At 43.0% G+C, this 23,118-nt stretch overlaps 1 protein-coding gene across 8 annotated transcripts in view; it reads right to left on the reverse strand.

The window, feature by feature from the left end:
- birc6 (baculoviral IAP repeat containing 6) overlaps window positions 1-23,118 on the reverse strand; it is a 79,162-nt gene that overhangs the window by 41,671 nt on the left and 14,373 nt on the right. The window contains exons 21-60 of one of the 8 annotated variants that reach the window (XM_076164320.1): window positions 22,792-22,939; window positions 22,445-22,578; window positions 22,056-22,202; window positions 21,769-21,956; window positions 21,088-21,393; window positions 20,809-20,908; window positions 20,434-20,648; window positions 20,033-20,241; window positions 19,511-19,863; window positions 19,266-19,301; window positions 18,678-18,897; window positions 18,331-18,467; window positions 17,982-18,116; window positions 17,703-17,830; window positions 17,379-17,510; window positions 16,998-17,213; window positions 16,556-16,739; window positions 16,241-16,444; window positions 15,667-15,800; window positions 14,870-15,023; window positions 14,358-14,474; window positions 14,082-14,242; window positions 12,793-12,919; window positions 12,341-12,451; window positions 11,585-11,843; window positions 10,919-11,487; window positions 10,631-10,806; window positions 10,444-10,540; window positions 10,072-10,266; window positions 9,778-9,978; window positions 9,298-9,577; window positions 8,946-9,202; window positions 8,645-8,753; window positions 8,062-8,292; window positions 6,788-7,643; window positions 6,331-6,474; window positions 5,241-5,370; window positions 3,682-3,813; window positions 3,143-3,304; window positions 2,651-2,824 (exon numbers count right to left, since the gene is read on the reverse strand). In XM_076164320.1, the coding sequence (XP_076020435.1) occupies window positions 2,651-2,824; window positions 3,143-3,304; window positions 3,682-3,813; window positions 5,241-5,370; window positions 6,331-6,474; window positions 6,788-7,643; window positions 8,062-8,292; window positions 8,645-8,753; window positions 8,946-9,202; window positions 9,298-9,577; window positions 9,778-9,978; window positions 10,072-10,266; window positions 10,444-10,540; window positions 10,631-10,806; window positions 10,919-11,487; window positions 11,585-11,843; window positions 12,341-12,451; window positions 12,793-12,919; window positions 14,082-14,242; window positions 14,358-14,474; window positions 14,870-15,023; window positions 15,667-15,800; window positions 16,241-16,444; window positions 16,556-16,739; window positions 16,998-17,213; window positions 17,379-17,510; window positions 17,703-17,830; window positions 17,982-18,116; window positions 18,331-18,467; window positions 18,678-18,897; window positions 19,266-19,301; window positions 19,511-19,863; window positions 20,033-20,241; window positions 20,434-20,648; window positions 20,809-20,908; window positions 21,088-21,393; window positions 21,769-21,956; window positions 22,056-22,202; window positions 22,445-22,578; window positions 22,792-22,939 (7,968 nt within the window). Of the gene's footprint in view, window positions 1-2,650; window positions 2,825-3,142; window positions 3,305-3,681; window positions 3,814-5,240; window positions 5,371-6,330; window positions 6,475-6,787; window positions 7,644-8,061; window positions 8,293-8,644; window positions 8,754-8,945; window positions 9,203-9,297; window positions 9,578-9,777; window positions 9,979-10,071; window positions 10,267-10,443; window positions 10,541-10,630; window positions 10,807-10,918; window positions 11,488-11,584; window positions 11,844-12,340; window positions 12,452-12,792; window positions 12,920-14,081; window positions 14,243-14,357; window positions 14,475-14,869; window positions 15,024-15,666; window positions 15,801-16,240; window positions 16,445-16,555; window positions 16,740-16,997; window positions 17,214-17,378; window positions 17,511-17,702; window positions 17,831-17,981; window positions 18,117-18,330; window positions 18,468-18,677; window positions 18,898-19,265; window positions 19,302-19,510; window positions 19,864-20,032; window positions 20,242-20,433; window positions 20,649-20,808; window positions 20,909-21,087; window positions 21,397-21,768; window positions 21,957-22,055; window positions 22,203-22,444; window positions 22,579-22,791; window positions 22,940-23,118 lie in introns of all 8 variants that reach the window. The other 7 variants (XM_076164311.1, XM_076164360.1, XM_076164327.1 and 4 more) reach the window with 7 other exon arrangements.

Here is a 23,118-nt window from a genome sequence, read left to right on the forward strand (position 1 = left end):
GATTCCCCCTCCCCAGACACACTTTATCTCGGTATTGAATTAAAAAGTCAGTGAGATTGTAATTAAAAGGTTGTTTTTTTTAAGAGAGATTAATGCGTCTGAACTTCCAAAATAGGATTAAATGAATGGAAAGAAAATGCGTTTTCAAAAACAAATATCTGATTGAATGGATAGATAATATGCACCTATGTGCGTACAGAAGGGGCTGGTCTAAATACAGTCCACATTGTGGCTTCATACTGTGAAAGCTTAGTACGGGGGGAAAAAACAAAAAGCATCAGGGGTCACTGCCACTGCCCTGCATTTATCAAGTCTTAAAAGCCTTTTGGTTCAGAGCCATGAACTTGAGAGGATATGGTTTTTGGGTAGATATCTCCGGGAGTGGTTGTGGAGTAAGGCGAGGCAGGATGTAAGTGCACTAAAGGAGAAGAATGTACCTGCGGGATAATTCAGGAGCAAAACAACAAAATGCTGCCAGGGCATACAGTCTAAATCTTGAAGAAACTGTACTGGGCCACTAATCTATGTGAGTCCTTTGTGTTGGTCAGTTTCTATTTGTTACAGATGATGTCAGGAAGAACATTTTGGATGAATAAGAATAATGACTTATTTAAGTGGTTAGTGTTTGAGCGGTGGGCAGACAGATGAGAGGGTAAAAGTAGGAAGTGCTATTTCTTTACAGGCAACGAGCAAATTGCTAATCTCTCATATGAGGAAGGTTGTCAAGGTGCCACCTGCAGCTTGCAAGGAGGAAAGCTACAAAACGGTGCCAACTAATCTTCTTTCAATGAGGACTTCAAACACTGCAACCCGCTAAAATAGCTACACTAAGCACTCTTTGGCTCTTAATTTACGAGCTAAACGAACGAGACAAAATGCACAAAGGGGCTTTTCAGTTCGTAATCCTGTTGAGTAAAGACTAGCAAGTTGGCTTTAACGAGGTTCAGTGACCAAAAGGAAAACAAGTGTGAGGTAAAGACCAGCTTACAATGTGGCCATTATTCAGACCGTCGTGTCTACACATTTTCATGAGGAGCTTGACTTATTTTGACCGTACCAGTGCTGGTCACTTATTTGGCCGAAACAGTAGCACTTGAAAGTTAAGGCAGTCTTAAGTCAATAAAACCACAAAGTCAGTGGAAAACTAATTTTCTCTATAAGATAGTGACCTCAACACACAAAAACGTGTGATTATCACTGTGGCCACAATCATTCAGCTAGCAGTAAAAAAGATAATACTTCCACCTATAAAATGAAAACAGGTGCCTATAAAATAAACACAGATGCTCATGATCAGAATTGGAAAACCTCAAGATTCAAAGGATTTTTGGTTGCTATAAAATACGCAATTAAATGGACAGGATCCCCATATGTCAAATGAATAGATTGATCTAGAATAGATGAATAAAGAAGACAACTAAATTGAAGGAGAAAGAAAATTTGCCCACATCTTATGTACATCGTACTATAAATGGTCAGGATGTGATCAGGAGTTTTATTGAAGACAGGCAGCTCAACCTTGTAGTATCCTATCAATTATTGGTTAGAGATAAACAAGGCTCCAGAGTTTCCACTTGATACAGAATTGTTCACCATCCGTCGCAATAACCAAGGAGCAAATACGGTAACAGTTTCAAAAGGGGACCTATGGATCATGGATAGGTCATAGCTGGTGGAAAGGAGATCTGACCAGGACTGTAGATTCACCAGTGCTGACATCATCAAAACCCAATATGTCAAAGTACTCTAAAAGCAACATTAAACATTAAAAATTAATCTGCCCTCATGTCGTCACGCATGCCCTAGCACTCACCCTAACGCTTGCAGTAGCAGACAGCTAAATATAACCAAAGTCCCGATGTCACCAACCTCAATGGAGCGGCGGTGTTGCATTGTAGCTAAAGAGAGGGTCAGCGTTTTGATCCCTGCAACAGCCTGTTCTGACAAAATGCCCTTGAGCAAAACACTGACCCTGCTCATTTAATTATCTGTCTCACCGGATAAGACAGTTTTGGGTAAACAACTGATTTCCTTGAGCCAAACTCACTGTCAATACATTCGCCACGGCAACATTGGGATTTTACTTACTTACTAGTGCAATGCTTCTTCATGACTTTGTACGTACGTGACTGTTCCTGCAATATCTGAAAATTCTATGAATATTTAATGAATTCAACATCTAGGGATCAAAAAGCTTTCATTCCCAATGGGGCTTAAATGGTAAGGAGAGCTGCAATAATGATTGGACATAAAGTGCAGAATATTCCTTCACAGAACTTCCAGACTTCAAAAGATTTTCTTTCAAAGCTGCCAATAAGCAGCCCAGGCAATGCTAGCCGTGCCCTCACCAAACTAAAAGTCCATTAAAGCGTAACGCAAGTAAAGATATATGCATTAATACTATTTACTTTCCAATTTCGCAACATTCAGCGGAGTTAAACCACAGTGAGCCTTGAATTTAACAACAGTATGTACTGATACAAACTGAAAAACTGCAAAAGTGTGCACATTTTTAAATAAAATAGAATAAAAACAGGATGCCACAGAGAAAAAAATAAATCTATGAAATAACTTCAGATAACATTAGAACGATTTGTTAGTTAAAATGTCAATCTCTGGACTACAAAAAACATTAGAATGCCTTTTGTACCTTTCTCAGTGCGTAATCTCTTGAAGGAGTCAGTTTTGGAGAGCCCGGGATCAGAGATGACCTTGGAACCCAGTTTGACGGTCAGGTTGATGGAGTGGTAGCCCTGTGGCAGCTTGCGGTCATACAGGAGGGTGAGAAGCTGGGCCAGAGTCATCTCAGCTGACAGGGGCTGACCTGCGCGACAGGAAAGGGAAAACAAGACAGAACTAAGACTAAAGTTGTATACATTACATTTGGCAGACGCTTTTATCCAAAGCGACTTACATTACATTACCACCCTTCGCAGAGGGGGGAGCAATTGAGGGTTCGGTGCCTTGCTCAGGGGCACCTCAGCAGGGACTCGAACCGGCTACCCTCCGGTTCCCAAGCGGAAGCTCTACCCACTGAGCTACTGCCTCCCCACATGTCTAAGTAACTACATCAGGGACTAAGTGTATTTGGCTTAGAAAGATTATCTAGGGAATGTCCGAAAGAATGACTTGAGTGTTCTACCTGGAAGCAGCTTGTGGTAGAGGTGGAAGACGGGCACACTGATGGTTTTGCCAGAGGGGTCCACACCGGAACAGGGAGTCAACTTGTCACTCATCACGCGACCCCTCCTGGATGGGGGGCGGGGAGGGCCTGACAGGGCCCGTTTGGACTGGGACTGTAAGCCTGGTGGGACCACCAAATGGGATGGTGTTTAATTTACAACACAAAAGCGTCAAGGGTTGGGCGGTCTTGCTCTCATAAACAAACACACTTAAACATTTGTTTTGTGGAAAAAACACTCAACAGAAAAAGACTCATAACATAACTTTCTAAATATCACCATTACCCAAAGATAATTTCATATCATGTCTGAATGCAAAATTGATTATGTTCCTGATTTCAAAATGTAAATGTAACTGTGCAGGTTAAGGTCATAGCAGTACTTCTTTGTGGCAGTTGTACTTGGTTGTCTCACAATAATTAAAATTCTGTCCCAAAATATTTCAAGAGAGCAGCTTGCAATGATTAACTGAACAGCTGGCGGCTGCGATGGCAAGTACCTGAGGCCACAACGACACTGTAGTTGTCCTGGAAGCCGTTGTCAGCCTTCATCTTTTCCTTCTCCTCATGATTCTTCTTCTCCTTGTCCTCCTTCTGCTCATTGATCAGCTTGGCTGTAATGCTCGGTGTGTCTGAGATTTAAAAAAAAAAAGATCAATAATATATGAATAGCGCAGCATGGGATATTTATGTACAAATGGCAGTAAATATGTTGGCTGGCCAAAAAGTCTGTATTTTCTGTGAAAATCTGTGGAGTAACCAGGGAGCTGCAGTAGAAGTACTTGCAGTAGGTGGCATTAGTTAAAGAGCCACAGTATAGAAGCACACATCCCTAAATATAAAATATTGTGCAGATTCCAGACTATTCTGTTCTCTCTCTCTCTCTCCCTGACACACGCGCACAAAGTCTCATAACAGCAGTAGTGTATCAGGCCTATCAGTTGTTCAAGGTCCCAAGAGGTGAGCCATTCATCATACACATTGCTGGCTAAAACTGCAAGGGTAATCCTGCACATCACCGCATCACCACATTGCTGCTGACCTTGATGGCCAAAGAATGCTCGGAGAATTATACCGTATGGACACGTGACACTGTCATAGGCCAATTGTGTGGTACGGCGAGCTGTGTCTACTATTTGAGGGTATTCTTGGACTACCATTTGGGTGAAAACTAGTTTTAAAAAGGTTAACAAAGTAAAAGTTTGGAATTCTATACATATACTTGTATTTGCTGGATCGTATCAGTGTAATCAATCCTTCAAGTTTTACCTATTTACTCCTCGTCTGTCCAAGAATGTGGTATAAACCTTTTTCCTGTGGTTTAAACCCTAAGACGAATATGGCCCTAACAATAATTGTAGCTAAACCACGGGTGTAAAATATAGATGATTAAAAATATGCTTCATGGAGCGCATTTATATGGATGGCAAAGAGACAACAGATTTTGGAAGCCACAGTTGCAGAGCCTTCCAACACCACTCAGACCCTGTTCAGTGAGTGGCTGTGAGACATTGCTACACCTTTGTCTAACTTACTTTGCAGGAAGTTGTCACAAGGCATTAACTTCAAAATGGGTTTCAAAAATGTAAGAGCCATCCGAAGGGATAAAATGCTTGAGTGGCGAGCAGAAAACAAGCAGTGAGTTTCCCCTGCTCAACACTATGTTTGAGTACATGTATGTGTGTGTGTGTGTATCTGCAAAACAACACTTCACAATCAGCAGCTTGGGGGTAAAGCTGTATTGATGAAGCTGGGAGTCAGGCTTTACAATTCTTGATAGTAATTCCCTGTGAAACCTGTCACATTCTAGAACACTTCTCCTGCCTGCACACACACACACACACCTCTCTCATTATTTAAAACTAAACTCCGAACTCACCTTTTCGTTCATTACTTCCATACTCCCTAACCACTGTAACTGCTTTTACTTCTCCTGCTTCGTTCATAACTGTGTCATAATGTGTTTAAATATTTTATCAGATGTTTTACGCCGTCTTAATCTGTTAGTGTTTTGTCATGTCTTTGTGACTAAACTAATTTATTACTGTATTTCACTTACCAGAAACCCGGTCTAAGACTTCAGCCAGTGTGGTGGAGATGGGCAGGTGCAGGGTCCGATACTTGTGTCCTGCTCCATACATTGGGTGCTGGATCATGTGGCTTGTGGCATTGATGCGTCCTTTGTACAGCTAAGAGCAGAAAGACAAATAAGAGCAAAGTGGGGTTTGAGTAAGTATTTCGTAATGAATCAGCTACAGGAAATCTAAGTAAGATAATTGCTCATTAGTCTTTTACACATGCACAAGGACTCTTTACAGCTGTTATTGTTTGTAGAAATTAAAATGTAATTGCCTCTTTTACACATTTCACGCATTAAAATGCGATCTCATTATCCAAGTAAGTTGCATGATGAAAATCAGCCCTGAATAATGAGAACTATGAGCTTGAAGGATAAAATGACTTCCTTTAGATAGTGGAAAAACAGTTGCACTAAACCCTCCTTCAAGACACACACACAGACATATATACTGTATGTGTACAAAACACACTCCCAAAATTGCTCCACTGACAAGTAATCATTGAGCTGTGTGAAATATGGAGCATTAGGGTGTCAGAGGACATATTATTTCAGCCATGCATCAGTCCAAATCACTGTTAGAGGAAAGTCCTCGGTTTCACACTGCTGCACTGCCCCCTTGTGGACACCTTGGAATGGTACATTAATTATTTACATTGTGTGGAGGATTACGTTAATTTAAAGAAGTATTTTACAAGCAAAAATATATATGTACTGTTTTATAATTCCTGTTTTAATGATGTTACAATTGTATTTTCTCTTTCCACTCAGTAAAGTGTAAAATCATATTAAGGCGTTTTGTCATCACCACATTCAGCCCATGCAGTTACTTAAACCACCACCTTTTCAAATCAAAGGACCCTTTCCCATTATCAGCTTTGACCTCAATACTCTATAGGGCTTTTGATGGAACTGACAAGTGCCCTCCAACCTGCCAGCGCTTATCTTTACGGAACTGTTAATTATACAAATGAGGAATGGGTCAAAAGTTACATGGAGCTGATTAACTTGATGTGCTGCCTTCCCATCTTGGAAAATTAGGTGAGGGACAACAATAGAGAGATTTACTTACTGGACAAGGAGACTGTAAGAAGACGGTGACCTTCTCATCCTCTAGCATGAGCTGCAGGAAAAGCCTTCGAATGAAGCCCGAGATATTTCCAGAGATGGGCACATTGCCTCGCTGGGGCGCGGACTGGAAGAGCTCACAGAGAACCTGCAGCGGGACAAGACCATCTTTAAATCAGTCACAGACTAATATGGAAAGAGACTTATTTTGAGGTACCAAACCAATTGCCAAAAACACTACAATCAAAATAAATGTTCATGTGCAATTTAACATAGGTGGTTAGTCTACTACTTTACCTGTGAAAGAGTTTAATGCTCAAATGATGTGTGTGAAAATGTAAATTAATAATCAGATATGTACAGGTTAATTAATGAACAATAAATATCAATCAAAGAAAAAAAAGCTTAAGCAAGATTTTAGGTAAAGCGCATTAGTCTGAGCCAAAATCCTGATATCCAACCTGTGCCATGAGCCGCTGGTTGTTGGGGTGGCAGGAGATACACTGGAGGAAGAAGGCCACGGTGGCATTCTCCAGAGCTGTCCTCTGCTGGGTGGTGAGCCCTCCCGGCTGTCCAGAAGATGTCAAAGAGAACCGAGACCCAGAAGCCTGAGGCTGTGGTGGTGGGGGACAGGATGCTGACCCAGCTCCCAAAGGTTGACAACCTGCATTGGCACTGGAGCTAGCACTGGCACTGGAGTGGCACAGCAGGAAAAGAAGGGCTGTCCACAGTGGGTTGACCTCTGGTCCCCCCAACCAGTCTTTCATTGCATGACTGTTGCCTACTTCTGTAAGGAAGCGTAGCACAGGCGCCGCCAGCTCTGCTGCAAGAGGTGGCCGATTGTGCGAAGATGCGTGGTAGTGGTGGTGGTGTCGACGATCTGCCTGAGCTGCAGGCAGAGGGAGGTCAGCACTTGCTAGGAGACCAACACATAGTTGGGCCAGGCTACGGACCAGTAAGGAAGGTAAACCAGAGTCCAACAACTGCTCTATAGCTCCTGGTGACTGGGAGGCAGCTGCAAGTGTGGTTAGCTGTGATTCAGATAAATTAATAGGGGGTCTTGCATGCTTTGAATCATCAGTGAGTCCTGCAGCGTTGGTGTTGGCATCATGCTGCTTTTTGCCATCATCAGTCATAGCGAGGCGTCGATGCTGGGCCTGAGAGTGGCTGGCGCTTGGTACTGAAACGATTCCCATCCAGGACATCAGCAGGGAGAAATAGCTGGGGTGTATGTGGCACATGGAGCACAGCAGGCTGTCAACGGCCTTCTTCAGCACCAAGTTACAAGGCAGCGACATCGACCAGTTATATAGCAGTCTGCAGGAAAGGAAGAACAAGTGACAGTTTATTGTTAGTAGACCATGGGCATAAAACACATGTAAATAACCAGACACTAAGATAGACTGAAGGCAAATTAAATTGTATTTATTAAAAGCAGCGCCATAAGGTCTTCATCATCTGAAACTTAAGAGATCATTATTAATTAATGGTTGGACAGCTTTCTGGAAAGATAGGATCAAGCTGATCTCTACTCAAGAGTGCAGAGTATACCATCAAATCTGTTTCCATTTGGAACTGGACAATAGAATGGTCACTTATTATGGACCCTATATAATCATATAAACTTCACTTGTAATGAGGACAAGTAGATATTGGCAAGATTTCCTTGTTCCTGTGAGCTATTCATTTTCATTCAAGTACTGCCTCTGTATCTTTGGAAAAGACTGTGACTCACTCAAAGAGTTCTCTGTTGAGCAACGCTGGGAGGTCGTAGTCAACAGGTAGCTCATAGCTGTGCCACAAGATGGCTGCCACACAATGGAGGTGGGAGGGTGATGGCATGAGGAGGCCATACTCCCTCGATGAAGCAGATGAAGAGGATGCACCGGTGTAGCCAATGGGACCACTAAGTCTGTGAGCCGCAACCCTTGAAGAATCATGGACCCACTGGAGAAGAGCCTGGATCCTGGAGTGTGAAAAGATCCACGAGTGAAACCAAACAGACAAAACTGACTTTGCTGCTTTAACACATTCATTTCAGAGCACTTTGAGAAACACAAGACGCGAGAGAGTAGCTCCTCAGTGCGAGTCTCACTATAATTTATATGCTACAAACACTCTTATATGACAGTGAAACATGGATAAGGAGATGGAAAGGACACATTTTACTGTCAGCTTATGAGTCTGTCTGGAAAATCACCTTGACAGAAAAACAGCTTCTCATTGCTCGTGATCATTATTACAAGGAAGTTGTAAATCAAATTGACATTAAGGACAGTTTGAGGTAACTTGAGGTAAAATCTGAATGTTTCAAATACCTGTCTTTGGTTCCAGTGTCCTGTGTAGTCCCCAGCTGGTAGAGAATGTCTATGGTGGAATCTGAGGAGAGGCCATTTAGTCTCCCGAAGAGCAGAGGACTATTCAAATCTGTACAAAGTAAGAAAAGCAAAGGTAAGAAAAGGTAGTGCTATTGATACATATTTATCAGCTTTTTCCACAAAGAAGTCATATATTTTGACCTAGTTTCAATTAGCCAATTTCAGTTAAGAATGTTTACGTCACTGCAAATGTCAGTGGCAAAGCTCAGTGCAAATCTCCTGCCGCCTGTGGGTGACTTACTAGCAGGGTCGGTGCCAGAGGCTGCACAGTTCCTCAGCAGAATATCAATTAGCTTGAGTCCAATGCGTGTTGACTGCAGGCCAATTTTCACCAGCACAGCTTCAATGTTGGGTGAGTGCATGCCGCAGTAGGGTGACATGAGAAGGGCCGCACAGGTCTGCAGCAGGTTTGCAGTGGGGGCTGCAGCACTAGCCATCATGGTTTCCAGGTCACTGACGTGGGTTAAGCAATGATGGAGCAGACGCAACCAACCAATGCTGCAAGGCGGAAAGGAAAAGGTTCAAAGTGAAAAGTGCGCATTATGTGAAAACGTCTTTCTGCGTTAAATAGATCATATAGAGAAAACTAGTACCTGGTTTTGGAGACCTGGTCCTCAGACGGCAGGAATGGATTGTTGACAGTTGCGGATGAGGTGTTACCAAATGCAGTCAGCCCCAGGAGTTTGATCTGAGATAGGCCCAAGGTGCTGGCATCACGAGGCCGGTGCAGCCTCAGGCAAATGGCTGATGCAACCTCTGCTTTCACTAGCTGGATCTTGATATAAGTGAGACCACTGGTGATAACTGGCGTGGAGAGTGGTAACATGTTGACCCCATCAGCACTGATCTCCACCGAAACAGATGATGGGCAGGCTAGTTGTTAAGGACAAGACAAGTAAAGTAAAGGATGAGCAATTATATAAGATATAAAAAAGGTTTTGTTGGAAAAAAACAAACATAACGCAACTATTCAACAACGTGAATGTTTATACTGTCTAGTCAAATTGGCTAACAAAGTGAGAAGTATAAAGAAATGAGGGACACCAACTGTTGAAAGCAACACAGCTACTTACTGGCCAGGGAAGCCAGGTGTGGCTGGATGTGGAGCTCCTTCAGCAACACAGCAGCAGGAAGGTGGATAGTGAGATCACACCATGCCTCCTCTGGCAAAAAGATGTAGGACCAGGCGGCAGAGCGAGCGCGGCGGTGAGGAGGTGTGGCCTGGAGTAGAACCTCTGCTGGCTGTGCTGTGGGGCTGCTGGATGTGATGGTGCCTGAAATAGGACAATGTGATGGTCATTTATATATGTAACATTGTTCCATTGTATTTGAGTTAATTAAAGTGAGGTATGAAATATCTTAAGTACCTAAGGGGGCAAAGTTGTGGAGTCCTTCAGCATTGTCTGGCTCTGAGGTCATCACACGCGCTTTGAGGTTGCCATCTGATGCCTTTCCAGGACCTGAATCCAAGAACTTCATGATGGTGGAAACCATGCTGCGTGCTGTGTTCACAATGGCCCGGGTGCTCGTCACCATGTTGTTACAGATTAATTGTACGCCACCTGGTAAGGGACAAGGAAGTAATGGTTTGATAAATTATAGTGTGTGAAAAAAATCAACACTTAATAAAGTGCTGTGAGTTATATTATATGATATTTTATTACAGACACACAAACTCTCTACTTTATTTTCATAGATACGGATCCCATAAGATAAGATCAGACAAAAAGTACACTTACCCATATCATGGAAGGCCTTTAAAGCCTCGCTGGTGTCCAATACTCGAAGGATGAACCACAGCAGCGGCTCAGAGAGCTGACAGGTAGACAGAGATCCCTGTAAAATGTAACACGATGCACAGATATTAGAGACCAGAGAAAATTTGGGATTTCGGAGTGGGCACTTATAAACTGAACCACTGCTCACCTGTCGGCCCATGTAGCCACAGGCCATATATGTGAGGATGGGCTGTAACATGACCTGGACCGAGCTGGCCCTCTTGCTGAGGGTGGTGAGGATGGTGAAGAGGCCGTCACCCACTGAGATGGCATCCAGGCCACCGTGGAAGTTCTCATGCTTGGTCAGGTGGAGACCACTGGCTCCTTCAGACGAGAGAAAATTGTGGGCTCAGCTACATTCAAAATTCAACTGAAATATTTTTGGTAAATATTTTCTTTGTTTATTTTTTTATTTTAACTCCATCTCATGTCTTACCTATGATCATGGCCATGGCACTGCTGTTACACTGACCCAGTGCTGACAAAATTTGACTCATTATCTGCTGATTGGCTAAGACCAGGTCTGCCACACCTGTAGGCGGGCCCTGGCTGGACGTAGATCCTCCAGCCACGCTCTCTTTGCTGCCACAGACCTTCTCTTCATCCGACACGCTGCTATCAGCCCCACTGCCAGCAGGTGGCAGCCGTCCACTGAATTCTCTGTCCCCAGATAAAGGGAGCTGCACCAGCACATTGACCAGTTTGAGGAGATCAAACATCAACTGGTCACGTGTGGTCTCACCGCAGACAGCCTTGGCGTCACCCGGCCGGATGATATTGGCGAACAGGCCACCAAAACAAGCCCGGGCACCAACGGAGCCGTCTGAGCCACTGCGTGAAACAACCTTGTCAGAGCAGGTGATGTAGTGGTGAACCAGGAATGTGATGGACTCGATGACAGAGGAGATGGTGGCAACTGACACCACCTCAAAGTTCTGCTCTAGAGTGAAGTCCAGCAGCTTCACCTGGGCATCAAGCGGACCCTGGCCTGACTGAAACGGGCCCCTGAAGTGGTAAGGATTTTTTCAATTAGTTAAATCAGACCATTTGTTGTACAGCTATTACAGGCATTCATTTTGTAGGTGATGTAAAAATGAACTACCTCTCAGTAGACAGGATGTGCATGAGTTTGAGCAGGAACTCGCTGAACATCTGTGGACAGGTGGAAGAGAGGTGGACCTGCAGTCGGCTCAGGAACTCATGCATGGCCTGCGTGGCGGTAGGCCCCACCTGGGAGCTGTGCTGGCTCGTGCCATTGGTGCTGGTCCCAGAGAGGAAGCGAACCAAGACATGCACAAGGGTAGGATCAGACACCATTTGCTGTGCTGTGCTTTCCTGACTGCTCATCCCATTGCCGGAGGCTGGAAAATCAAACACAGTTGATAAATATAAAATAACTTCATATAGGATTATTGAAGTCCACAGCATGGAATACAAATACCATGGTTAATGCAACGGTTCATCATCGTCCTCTTTGACATATATGCGTCACTTCTTAGGTACCTTTTGCAACAGCGCTTGTAATGTGCACAATGAGATTGGGTAACCTCCCTTGGTATTGTTTATTTCCAAAACCCGCAATTACAAAATCCAGTGTATAACTGCAGTGTGGCTTCCAATTTCACTTATAACAGTATCAGGCTCAAAGGCTCACTTAAATAAACGATAATGGTGATGTGATCTCATCTTAACTAACAGTTACAACAATGATGTCATACTTATGCATGTACTAAACCTCGTTCATCTTTGGCTATTACAGGCAAAGAGGCTCTCAAGGCACATTAATTAATTCGAGAGCATGTCTCTAATTGAGTTCTATGACATTTTACAAAGGTTGATGAGACACCAAAGTACTGACCGCAGGCTGACATGTTGGTCATCAGGGTGAGAGAGTGCAGCACCAGACACCATGTTCGTAGCGAGGTGTTGGGATACCACGCAAGCACCGTTAAGAAACTGCTGATGGATGCTGGACACATGCAAAAAAAGAAAGTTAGTATACAAAAATATAAATCACATGTTTATGTTCGTGTGAAGCAATTACATTTTATCTCTTCAAAACCAATCAAAAGATTTCATATGAAATGTTGACCAATAGTTTCATGAGAGTCCAAATAATTAGCAAAATTGTTGGACCATATAATAGAGGACTGGAGAGATGTGTAGAAACCTATGTAAGATTAGCAAGCATGGAAAGCAAAATGGTGGCTGCAAGTGTTGTGAAGGAGTGCTCTAACGTGTACAAAGCAATGAGGTATGGGCACTCAGACCCACTTTCTGTAATTAAAATGGACTGTAATTGGTCCTGACCTTGGTTGAGAGGGATGGTGGGCACTCGGCTGGCATTGAACAGGAAGATGTCAGATCCGCTCTCTTCGCTACCTCCAGAACAAGTGTTGAGGCTCAGTGTTAACCAGAGCTGCAGCAGGGACTCCAGCTAAAGGACCAAATATCTCATCAGTGGAAGGAAAAAAACACACACACACACTACATACACTGACAACAAATCATTAGCCATTACAAAATTTCTGTTGGATGTGCTGTCAGATATGCTTATTCGTCAATCTATGGACTGATGGATCAATCTATTATTCTGTCCCAAGGTTTTCCCACTATGGGAAAGCAATAAAATAATCAAAATATAGATGCATTTTGTAAAGAAGGGATAACCAATCCCATATCACCATATTGCGTCACATGAGCCTGTGTTTGTTTGCATCTTATCAGTTGTCTTTTGTTGAGCTACACATTACAACAATGAATTATAAAAGTGTACGAGTTCACCTCAAGTGAATTTATAACAACAGTCATTATGATGATAACCTGTTTGATGATGTCCTGTTAACATCTACTCAATGGTGGAGATGCAACCAATAAGTATGTGATGTATATAGTGACATCAGTTATTATCCACGCCTGATTTCGGACAATTGTCTGGGGAAAGGAGATGTCGGCTATAAAAACACCAAAATACTTAGTTGGTTTACCTGCATAACGAATCAATAGCATTTCTGGTGTTTGGTAAAAATTGTGCCCGATTCCTTATAGAAAAATACATTTATACACAAATTTGCATATACTATTCAATGACTGCATATGATAGTCTGTATCGTGCTCTGTACTTTTCGTCATACTTTTCCTGTGTTGTTCCAGAATAATTTTGGAACCTTCACAGAATTTCTGGTGTTTGGGTTACTCTGTAAGACGTTCAACCTATTAGTCATCATCATAACCATTATCACTACACACACTAGATGAACATAAATCATAACTATGCCATGTCTGTAAAAGGTAACAGTTTTACATAAACACACAAACACACATATCACAGGGAGAGGGGATTCCAATTCATTACCTCCACTGTTTCCCAAATACCAAGCTGTGAAGAGGGAGCGGGTGGACAGGGACATAGACCATAACATAAAATCATAGTCATGGACCATAACGGAAAATCCAACGTAAAAATATGTTACTGCATTAGCAGCATACATTGGAAATATATATCTTGTATTTTTTTAAGTTTTCAAATCCTGTTCCAATTTTATTTTTTAATTCCTCTCATGCTACACTACAAACTAATTTACATTGACAGGTCCTACCTGGACATGGTGGACTTGGAGCATGGAGAAAAGTTTGTTGAAGCAAGCACTCAGCATTGGGATGGAGGAAGGTTGGATCATCAAACTGCTGCTTGGAGGAGAGCCTCCTCCATGTAGAGCCCTCAACAGGGAGTCGTCTGTCCCATTGGAGGTCTGGTTGACTGAGAAACAAGACAAGAGATTGAGCACAAAAACAGACAATACCATAAATAAATAAAGTCGATAATTGAACAGCAACATAAACTGCCAACAGGGAAGCAGTGAATGATCAGTCACCTGTAGATGAGGTTGAGGTGAGGGCTTGTAGGATGGAGTCAGCCTGAAGTGTTGCCATCATCTTCAACATCAGTTCGGCCTGCTGTTCCAGACCCACTTCCAGACGAGCATCCAGGGCTGTGAGGTGCAGAGGCAAAAGGGCAAGTGTTGGTGACAGTTTTCCCCTTTTTAAACACATAACTTCAAAATATAATCTGCAAAAGGTTCCATTCTTGTTGCGTAAACGTAATTGATGGCTGATGCATTTGCAATTAAATCTAACAAAGAAGGAGTAAACAGACAATGAAATGCATACAAAAAAATTATATGCAAACATTTATATAAATATGCACACACACACACACACACACACACACACACACACACACACACACACACACACACACACACACACACACACACACACACACACACACACACACACACACACACACACACACACACACACACACACACACACACACACACACACACACACACACACACACACACACACTTTATTCTCCACTTACCTTGTGACACAGAGACTGAGAGACTCTGTGACCCAGGCTTTTCAACTGCTACTGGAGGTTTGGACACTGGAATGCCAACCCCGCCGATGTAGGGGTTGTACCCGTATGTGCCATAGTCAGCTCCCCAGTAGTCATACCAGGTGCTGCTTATAGGCTGCAAATGGACATGAAATGGAGGAAATAAGAAACATGACTATAGTGCCATTACTTGCAGTAATTTGAACAGTGGGTTCCACTCCACCCATTATGCTTTTATCATCCCGTCGAAGAGGCTCAATCAGAGCTCTTGACTGCTGGTATTCTATTCCCCTGAGGAGGACCTTACATACAACATCCTCCATTGCAGACACACTTCATGTTTTCTTTAAAACAAAACAGAGGAATCACTTTACCTTACCGGGCTGTGATCCATTCAATTTAACTAGTCAAGTACACAGCCTGCAAATTGTTAAAAGTTGAACGGGAATTGCAAAAAAACTTGTTAAGTACTTGAAGCTTTGTATCCTCTGTGTTTCTAAAGATATTCACAACTGACCGTTGAATATGAGCATGAAAACAAATCTGACCTCATTTATCAAGTTGTAAAAACGATACGTTGACAAAAGCCTTGCGGGATTGGGTGAACAACTACGGTACATACATAATTTAAGAGAATTATATAAAATTTAAGGCTAGTATTAAATAGTAGTATAAAGGACTTGTGGGAAGTTGTGCTTAGGGAAAGTACACACAATCCAAGTTGAAATAATGACAGAATAAAAGAGAAAGAATAGAGCAAAGATTGATATTCAACATACCTTAAATACTTTGGCAGCAAGTGGGTCTTTTTCCAAATCAATATCTAAAGGATCAATATCAACATCCATCAGGTCTTGCAGTAAGTCAAAGTCTATGTCTTTATCTTTTTCCAAAGATGATAGAGGTGGGGCACCTTTGGATAACGAAAACAGCTTTAATATTGCCAAGCAAGAAAGAAAGAAAAATACAAGAAATAAAAAGTCACAACTGCCTTTCTTACTGAGCAGTTACAATATTACTAAACAAGCCATTAGCTTTTTACAGGAAGGAATCCAGACAACAGCTTGACTGATCAGATTCCATCCAGCTGTATAACAGTGCAGTTAGATAAAGTGAATAGCATTGACCAAATTAGGGTCATGTGTGTTCTTCTGCCAAATTTAAGTGAGAATGATGCCATATGCTAGCGTGCAATTAAGCAGGTCATGTAACGACTGTAACAATAACAACAACAGTAATAGTCATGATAATCCATCTTATCCTACAACGACAAAACTAAATTTCAAGAAAGGAAACTATGTCAAACTAAAAGGAAAAACAGAAGTGAAGTTAAAGTGAAGACTACCAACGCACTTTGGAAAACGGAGGGAGTCCCAGCAGTACCTGCAATGATATCAGGCACAAGGGCCTCATCAATGCTCTCTACCAGGGGGATGGGTACCGGTTGGGGCAAGGAGTCATCTGGGTCAACTCCCGCTGAGGAGGATGACGCACCAGCCTCGTCACCTATCACCACCTCATCCATGACATCGAGGGAGCCTGGTGACAGTAGTTCACCTATAGGCAGAACATTTTTTATATTTACGAGCAATGTCAATACAATACAGCATGGTAAAACCAAAATAGCAGGTCAGTGCAGACCCGAAAGTAAGCCAAAACAATACAAACCTGCCAAGATGTCCTGTAGCATACAAGTGAGGGAGTACTGTGCCCAGGCACCGCCCCAGGAGATGTCCCCCCGATTGAAGTCTGTCCCCACCAGCAGGAGCAGCAGCCGCTCAAGCTGATGCTCAGACACCACTTCACACAGGTGGATTGTGGGTCTTGTGGCATTCGCTATTCTGGCAAGGACCTACGAAATTGGAAATGAGGAAACCTTCATGTGTACCTTGATCAACACCCTCTTGGGAGAGCATTATGTCCGCCAATTTCCATTCCACACAAACACTGGGAAAGTAATTTTAATAGCGAGGACGCAAGAAACTAATTGGTGGACAAAGCTGGAATGAAATCATGCTGCTTCTCTATGACACATAGACACCACTGTTGAAGAAGCAGCATTTGTAGAATGGAAAGTTTAATTAAAACTTATGCACACAGCAATTGTTACCTTGCAGACAAAGAGCAGCAGGTCAGCATGGCAGGTGAAGTCCATTGACAGCAGGAAGAGGGCCAGCTTTTGCACCACAGATATGCAACGTTCATGAGCCAGAGTAAAAGGCAAAGGCTCAACTTCTGGGGCTTCTTTGGCTGTCGTGGTTTCTGTGTCCAATGTGGAGCGAGGCCACTCGGCTGTACGCCGCAATCGCATCAGGTCTTTAAAGTGCTGTAAGAGGCAGTTATGGATCCTGTGACATTTACTCTGCTGAAATTAAACACCAACGCTACATCCTACTTATGGTAGATTTCTATGCAGATTCATCTGTATGAGGCGTAATACTCGGAAGCTGAGTAATTGATATGCTAAGCGTATATGTGTATAATAACTTACCTTGGATGTGGCTTGCTTTAGCTTGGCTTGCTCCACCAGCAGTTTGTAGGAGGAGCCTTTGTTGCTCTGGATCTTCTCCTTCTCAATTTGCTCCACCAAAGCTTTCTGTTTTGCTTTCAATAGATTTAACTGCTACAATAAAAAGGTCATGATAAATATAAGAACTGCACATTACCTTTTCTTCAGACAGTAGATTTTTCCAGTGGTGTAATTTAGGCAATTTTCTGGTAATGTTGTCATTTTTGGTATGCGCCCTTGCATTCAAAAGCTCATTTCTTCATGGGCGATAGTAGTTGTGTTGGTGTTGGAATGGGACACAGTTACCTGTTTGTGGTGGACAAGCTGTTTGCGGATCTTGCGTGAATAGAGTCGGTCCAGGCTGCTGTTGCTTTTAGTTGATCTGCTGGAGTTCTGAGACTGAAGGCTGTTGTTAATAAAGCTCCACTGAATACCTGGAAGAGGAAAAAATACTGTTAAAAAATGACAAAATTCAAATAATCAAAATGTAATCTAATCTAACTTCATTGCACAAAAATTATAAAATGGCATTGTGAATTCTCCGGAGACATCGCAGAAACCTGACCTGTAATCCACTTGGCATACCTGTGAAAGATCTTTCCCGATCCTTTCCACCAAGTTTCTTGCCACCTGAGGCCTCGTCTTCAATACTTGCTACATAGTCCAACAGTCTGGAAACCAGCATCACTACCCAGCTGATCATTGGGATATCCAAAACACCTTCAAAACACATTCACACACAGTATGAACTGTTACAGCATTTGACAACAAATTGTACAAATCAAATGACTCCCAGTCTGGGATGCAACTCTTAGAATTTCATGACATTCCAAATATTCCGAGACTAGTAAAGCCAAATCAATTTAAAGTAACCTGCCGAAAAGAAAACTGAAAAAGGTTTGTGTTATATACATATTCAAAACTGCTCCCTTACCTTCAGTCCTGCGCTGGGCAGCTGCTAGTGGCTGCTGAAGTGGAGACAGCAGGCTGTCTAGAAGGTTAAGGAGGCCCTCCAACACACCACTGTTGCTTAACGATCTTTGGCCAAGGCAGGACAGAAGCATAAACACCCTGGGATGAGAGAGATATGGGGTTAATATCACACACCATGGGTATAAAAGTAAATTAAACTTGTGTAGGAGAATACCAGGTTTATCAAAGAGACAATGACAATGAATATGCAATGTGCTGTTGTTTAAGCTCCTACTATCTAACTCCTTCTAACTTGTAGTGCAGAAACAGATAACGCAAACTGTCCCAATATGGAATGTGACTGCTCACCTGTCCTGGGGGAAGATCAGCAGTTGTTCAGAGTTGTAGAGTTCCTGCAGTACATTGGAGAGGAACTGACCCCACCAGCGCTCACCTCCACAGAGCTGCACCAACAGCAGACCGGCATGCAAGCGAATCTTAGGTGTTCCGCTTATGCAAAGGTGCTTAAAGAGCTCTTCACAGGCCTGGGCATGGAAGGTGCTCTGGAGCACAGAGGGTACAGAGTGGCCTGAAAGCAGATATAGTGCCATGAGAAGGAGTGAAGGCAAGCAACCTAAATTAAAACTTAAACACTGTAGTGATTGTGTGACGAAAGTGCAACAATGGAGCATGAGAGCTGTCTATCTTTCTCTGGATGAACTGAGAAGAAAAACAAGTCACTCAAGACCATTGTATGTCTGATATCCATTCCCTAAATCGTATGACGGCCCCCAATGAGCCAATCACCATCAAATATGACAGTATTTTACTGTGAATCATTTGAAATGAAATAAACAAAGTTTGGATAACAAAATACAATGACCATGACATTGTAAGATGTTTGCACTATTTTGGCTACAGAAAAATGACCATGTACAGTTGTTGTGCATTGCTTACATTCATTATACGTGTCCTCAGATAACTCGCTGTGAACTGAAGATGAAATAAAATGAAATGGGAAAATGGGAAATGCAGCCTTTAGAATCTCAGATGTGGTTTGATAATAAAGACCAACACCAATGTCTTGCAGAGGATTACTACAAGATCCAGAAAATGTCAAGTAGCACTCTGGTTATACAGTGCTTCAGTGCACATACACACACACACACTACACAGACCACCAACACAAGATGTGTCCTCACCATTGTTGGAGTGCAAAAGGCTCAGTAGTGTGTCCAGCAGATAGCGGATGATGGTCCTCAGCTGCTCTGTTGAAGAGTTGTTGACTAGCTCTTGTGCCTCTACAGCTCCAGCTGTGGGGAGAACCTTGCGGCTGGCACCCAATGACACACGAAGCCGCTGAACAGCGTGGTGAGCCAGGTTCAGTTGTAGCTGCAGCTGGATGCAGTCCTGGTAGGCTGAGAAAACACGCTGGTCCTCCTCCACAACCTTGTCAGGCTTCCGCAAAAAGTACTGGGCATTGTTAGCACTGTTAAGCGGTGGCAGGTCAATGTTCTGGAGGAGGGTCTCCAGCCGATGGCAAGCTAGATTGTACCTAGAAGACAACACAAGGATAAGGCATGATGCCCGAAGTGGAAAGGTAATTATCTGGCAGTAAGCCATAGCCCACTGAGGCCAGGTAATTTCTCCATTTCAATAGCAACAAACTGGAAATGTATTTAGAATATCAAAGTAGCGATGGATTCATTCTACAGTAGCCATACCTGCACTGGATATCCTCTTGCAGTGCCACCATCATAGTCAAGTGCTGATCCACATCTGGCTGACTTGCCGCCTCACTCTCACCCCGCAGAGGATCATGCATCAACTTAAGCTCGCTTTCCCATGGCAAGATGTAAGTGTGGCCATAGTAGAACCCCAGTGGAATCTTTGCACGGGCATTGGTGCTCCCATAGCGCCCAATCACAGTGATCTGTGAGTTCCAAAGAGCAAATGAAGAGAACAGCATTTTGTCAGGAACATCAAACTACACCCCAAAAGGCAAAAACTTCCACCTGCCTCCCTTTGACTACCACCTTGAAAGAATTGTATTGTCAATTCTATGTTGCCTTCTCCTCCTGTCTTCTCCTATCTGATGACAAGCGGAAACCAAAAGTAAACAGACCTTCATGAATCTGCAGACAGGTGGTGGCAGCAGGTCGTGCAGAATGAGGGAGTGGGTGCTGATGTCAGTGGCCACCACCAGCCTACGGCCATCAACCTCTTCACCCAGAGTCCAAATATCTATGGACAGAGACGCAAGGTCGCCACAGGTTGGGATCAGGGCATCAGTCAGCAGCACAGGACGCCCAAAGTCCAGCGTGACAAAGCGTCGAGCTCCTGAACAGAATAAGGGGGAGAATGAAGAAGAGATGTGATTACTTCTACTTGTAAGCAGCAAAAGGTATGGACAGTCAGTTTACTTTGATGGTTTTCAAGGCTGTGTTTTTCCCACTGAAAATTATGAAACACTAATGTTTATTTCATTACTATGACATACCAGAGTGCATCCGCTCAATGATGATAGACTGGTGTGGAGGAGGTTGCAGGAAATGAGAAGCTTGGGAAATGGCCAATGCCAAACCGCTGCCCATGGGGTTCTGAAGCAAAAAAAGTTAAATCAAATACAGAGACCTTTTCATTTTCTGGATAAAAAGTACAATTCCATTTATATATTGTATGATTCTAATCACATTTTTAATCAACCAGGAGCTACAGTAGTTGTCATTGAGCAACTGGTACTTGTTATCTGCCAAGCATCAGGCTGAATACTACTAACCGGCTTAGCCTTCTGAGTGTTCTTGTGTGCGGCCAAGTTGACAGGGCCAGGGTCCATCATGGAGCCTGGGAAGAGATGAGCCAGCTCAGCGCTGAAGGCTGCTGACACTGCCTCATTTGGTGGTGTGAGAGGGGGGGTCATGAACAGAGGTGTGGTTTTTGGTGTTGGGGGAATGACATCAGAGGGGTGAATGAAAAAGCCTGGAGCCGATTGGTTGGAAGGCACAGAGTTGTGGATGGGTCCCACACTAGAGGCAGCAGCAGCTGCTGCAGAGGTCGTCTGATGCAGCTTGGCCTCCAGCTTGGCCTTCTGTCGTGAGCAGAGGTAAAAGGGCTACTTGTTAGCCAGCACATTAAAAAAAATCTGACCAGTAGTTATCGCAGGGTCAAGGGCAGTACTCCTAAAGATAAATTCGGCACTTTGATCCTCTCTACTCATCAACTGTGTGATGTGCAGTACAAGCCAGAAGCTGCTTTGTGAATTATTTTAGATCTTTTTTGTCTGTGAACCTCACTTCTCTTTAAACTGCATTGCAATTTCAATTTTTTATTAAAGTTTCCTATATATAAAAAATAGCACACTCATACCAAAAACATGATGACCAAGCAAGATTTATACATAATCAATAACTGGAAAAGAGGAATGTGAAAAATGTTAATTGTAGAAAATAACCTGTTTCACCTGCTGCTGAAGCTTCAGCAGCTGCTGCTGTTTCTCCTGCAGGACTTGAAGCTGCTGCTCTGCTGACACCATGGCGTGAGACAACGACTGGAGGGCGACCTGGGCTGCAGAGCTCAGTGCTGTAGAGGCTTCACCCACCGTGCCGGTTGACAGGCTACCCACCGTGGGAGTAACGCCAAATGTACTCACTGAAGTCAAGCAGTGACAGAATCAGGAAAAAAATTATTGATGGAATAAACGCTGTATTATTAAGCCAAAGTCAGGGGAGAAGTAACAATTATGTTTACCAGTAAACATGCTGGCGTCATCCCGCTCCACACGTGTGCCATCACTTGTGGAGATACAGGAAAAGTGCAATGGCTCCACCTCCAGGAGGCCTGTCAGTGCTGTGAAGCTGCCCTCTGCTGCCGCACAGCTGCTTACTTTTCCATTCCCTGCAGGACGTCCATGAAACCATTACCGATGAAATCAATGTACTACATTTGATTTGTAGATTACAGCAGATTTAACAGACCATAACAAGTTGAGTATACCCAGGGGAATCAAACTAAACTTGGAGAAAAACTAAATAGTTTTCCAATATTTATTATACCATTACCTAATATATTTATAACACATGGAATGTCAGTTATGAAGATATATGTTAACCTAATGTGAATGAGTGCATTGCTCATACCTGAGAGAATGTCAGAGAGGTCAATCTCATCTGACTGGACTCCGATGCTGCTGTTGAAGGCATTTTTACAGGAGGAACCACTGACCTCCAGATCAAAGAGCACCGGGTCAAATGGAGAACTGTACAGGCCATACCTGGAAAGAAATGGACGAGTGTGAGCAAAGGATTTAGTTTGATTACAAAAAACATCAAGCCAGCAAGAAGTCAATAGAGAAGCAGCAAAAGAAAATGTAGCTTCTCAACATGTATTATTAACCTATATACTAATAAAAACAAAAAAAAAATTTCTTCCATTTTGTCGAAATACAAAGAACTCTTAAGATGGACTGTAAGTGTTGGGTAAACACCTTGTCTGCAGCAATGCCTCAAAGGGGGTGAGACGGTCCTGCAGCTGTCGAGATATAGCAGTAAGCAGTGAGGCGCAGGCGGTGCTGCAGCCTGCCAGGTCCTCCTCCTTCACATAGTTCAGCAACACAAAGTACCAGAATACTGACCCTGAAATCAGGTGAGAATGGACAGATTATAAAAAAGGGATATCAGGCAATGATTAGAAATCGAAAGAGAAAGATGCTGTTTGGTGGTGGTCTATATTAATACTGACAAAAGAAGGAAAGTTATTAAAAATTTTAAGTTATAATGAAACATATATTAGAGAAGTTTCACCAAATTACTTT

This window comes from Genypterus blacodes, unplaced genomic scaffold (assembly GCF_046128005.1).
Source record: "Genypterus blacodes isolate CSIRO-AG114 ecotype Tasmania unplaced genomic scaffold, CSIRO-AGI_Gbla_v1 ptg000012l_1, whole genome shotgun sequence".
Taxonomy (NCBI): domain Eukaryota; kingdom Metazoa; phylum Chordata; class Actinopteri; order Ophidiiformes; family Ophidiidae; genus Genypterus; species Genypterus blacodes.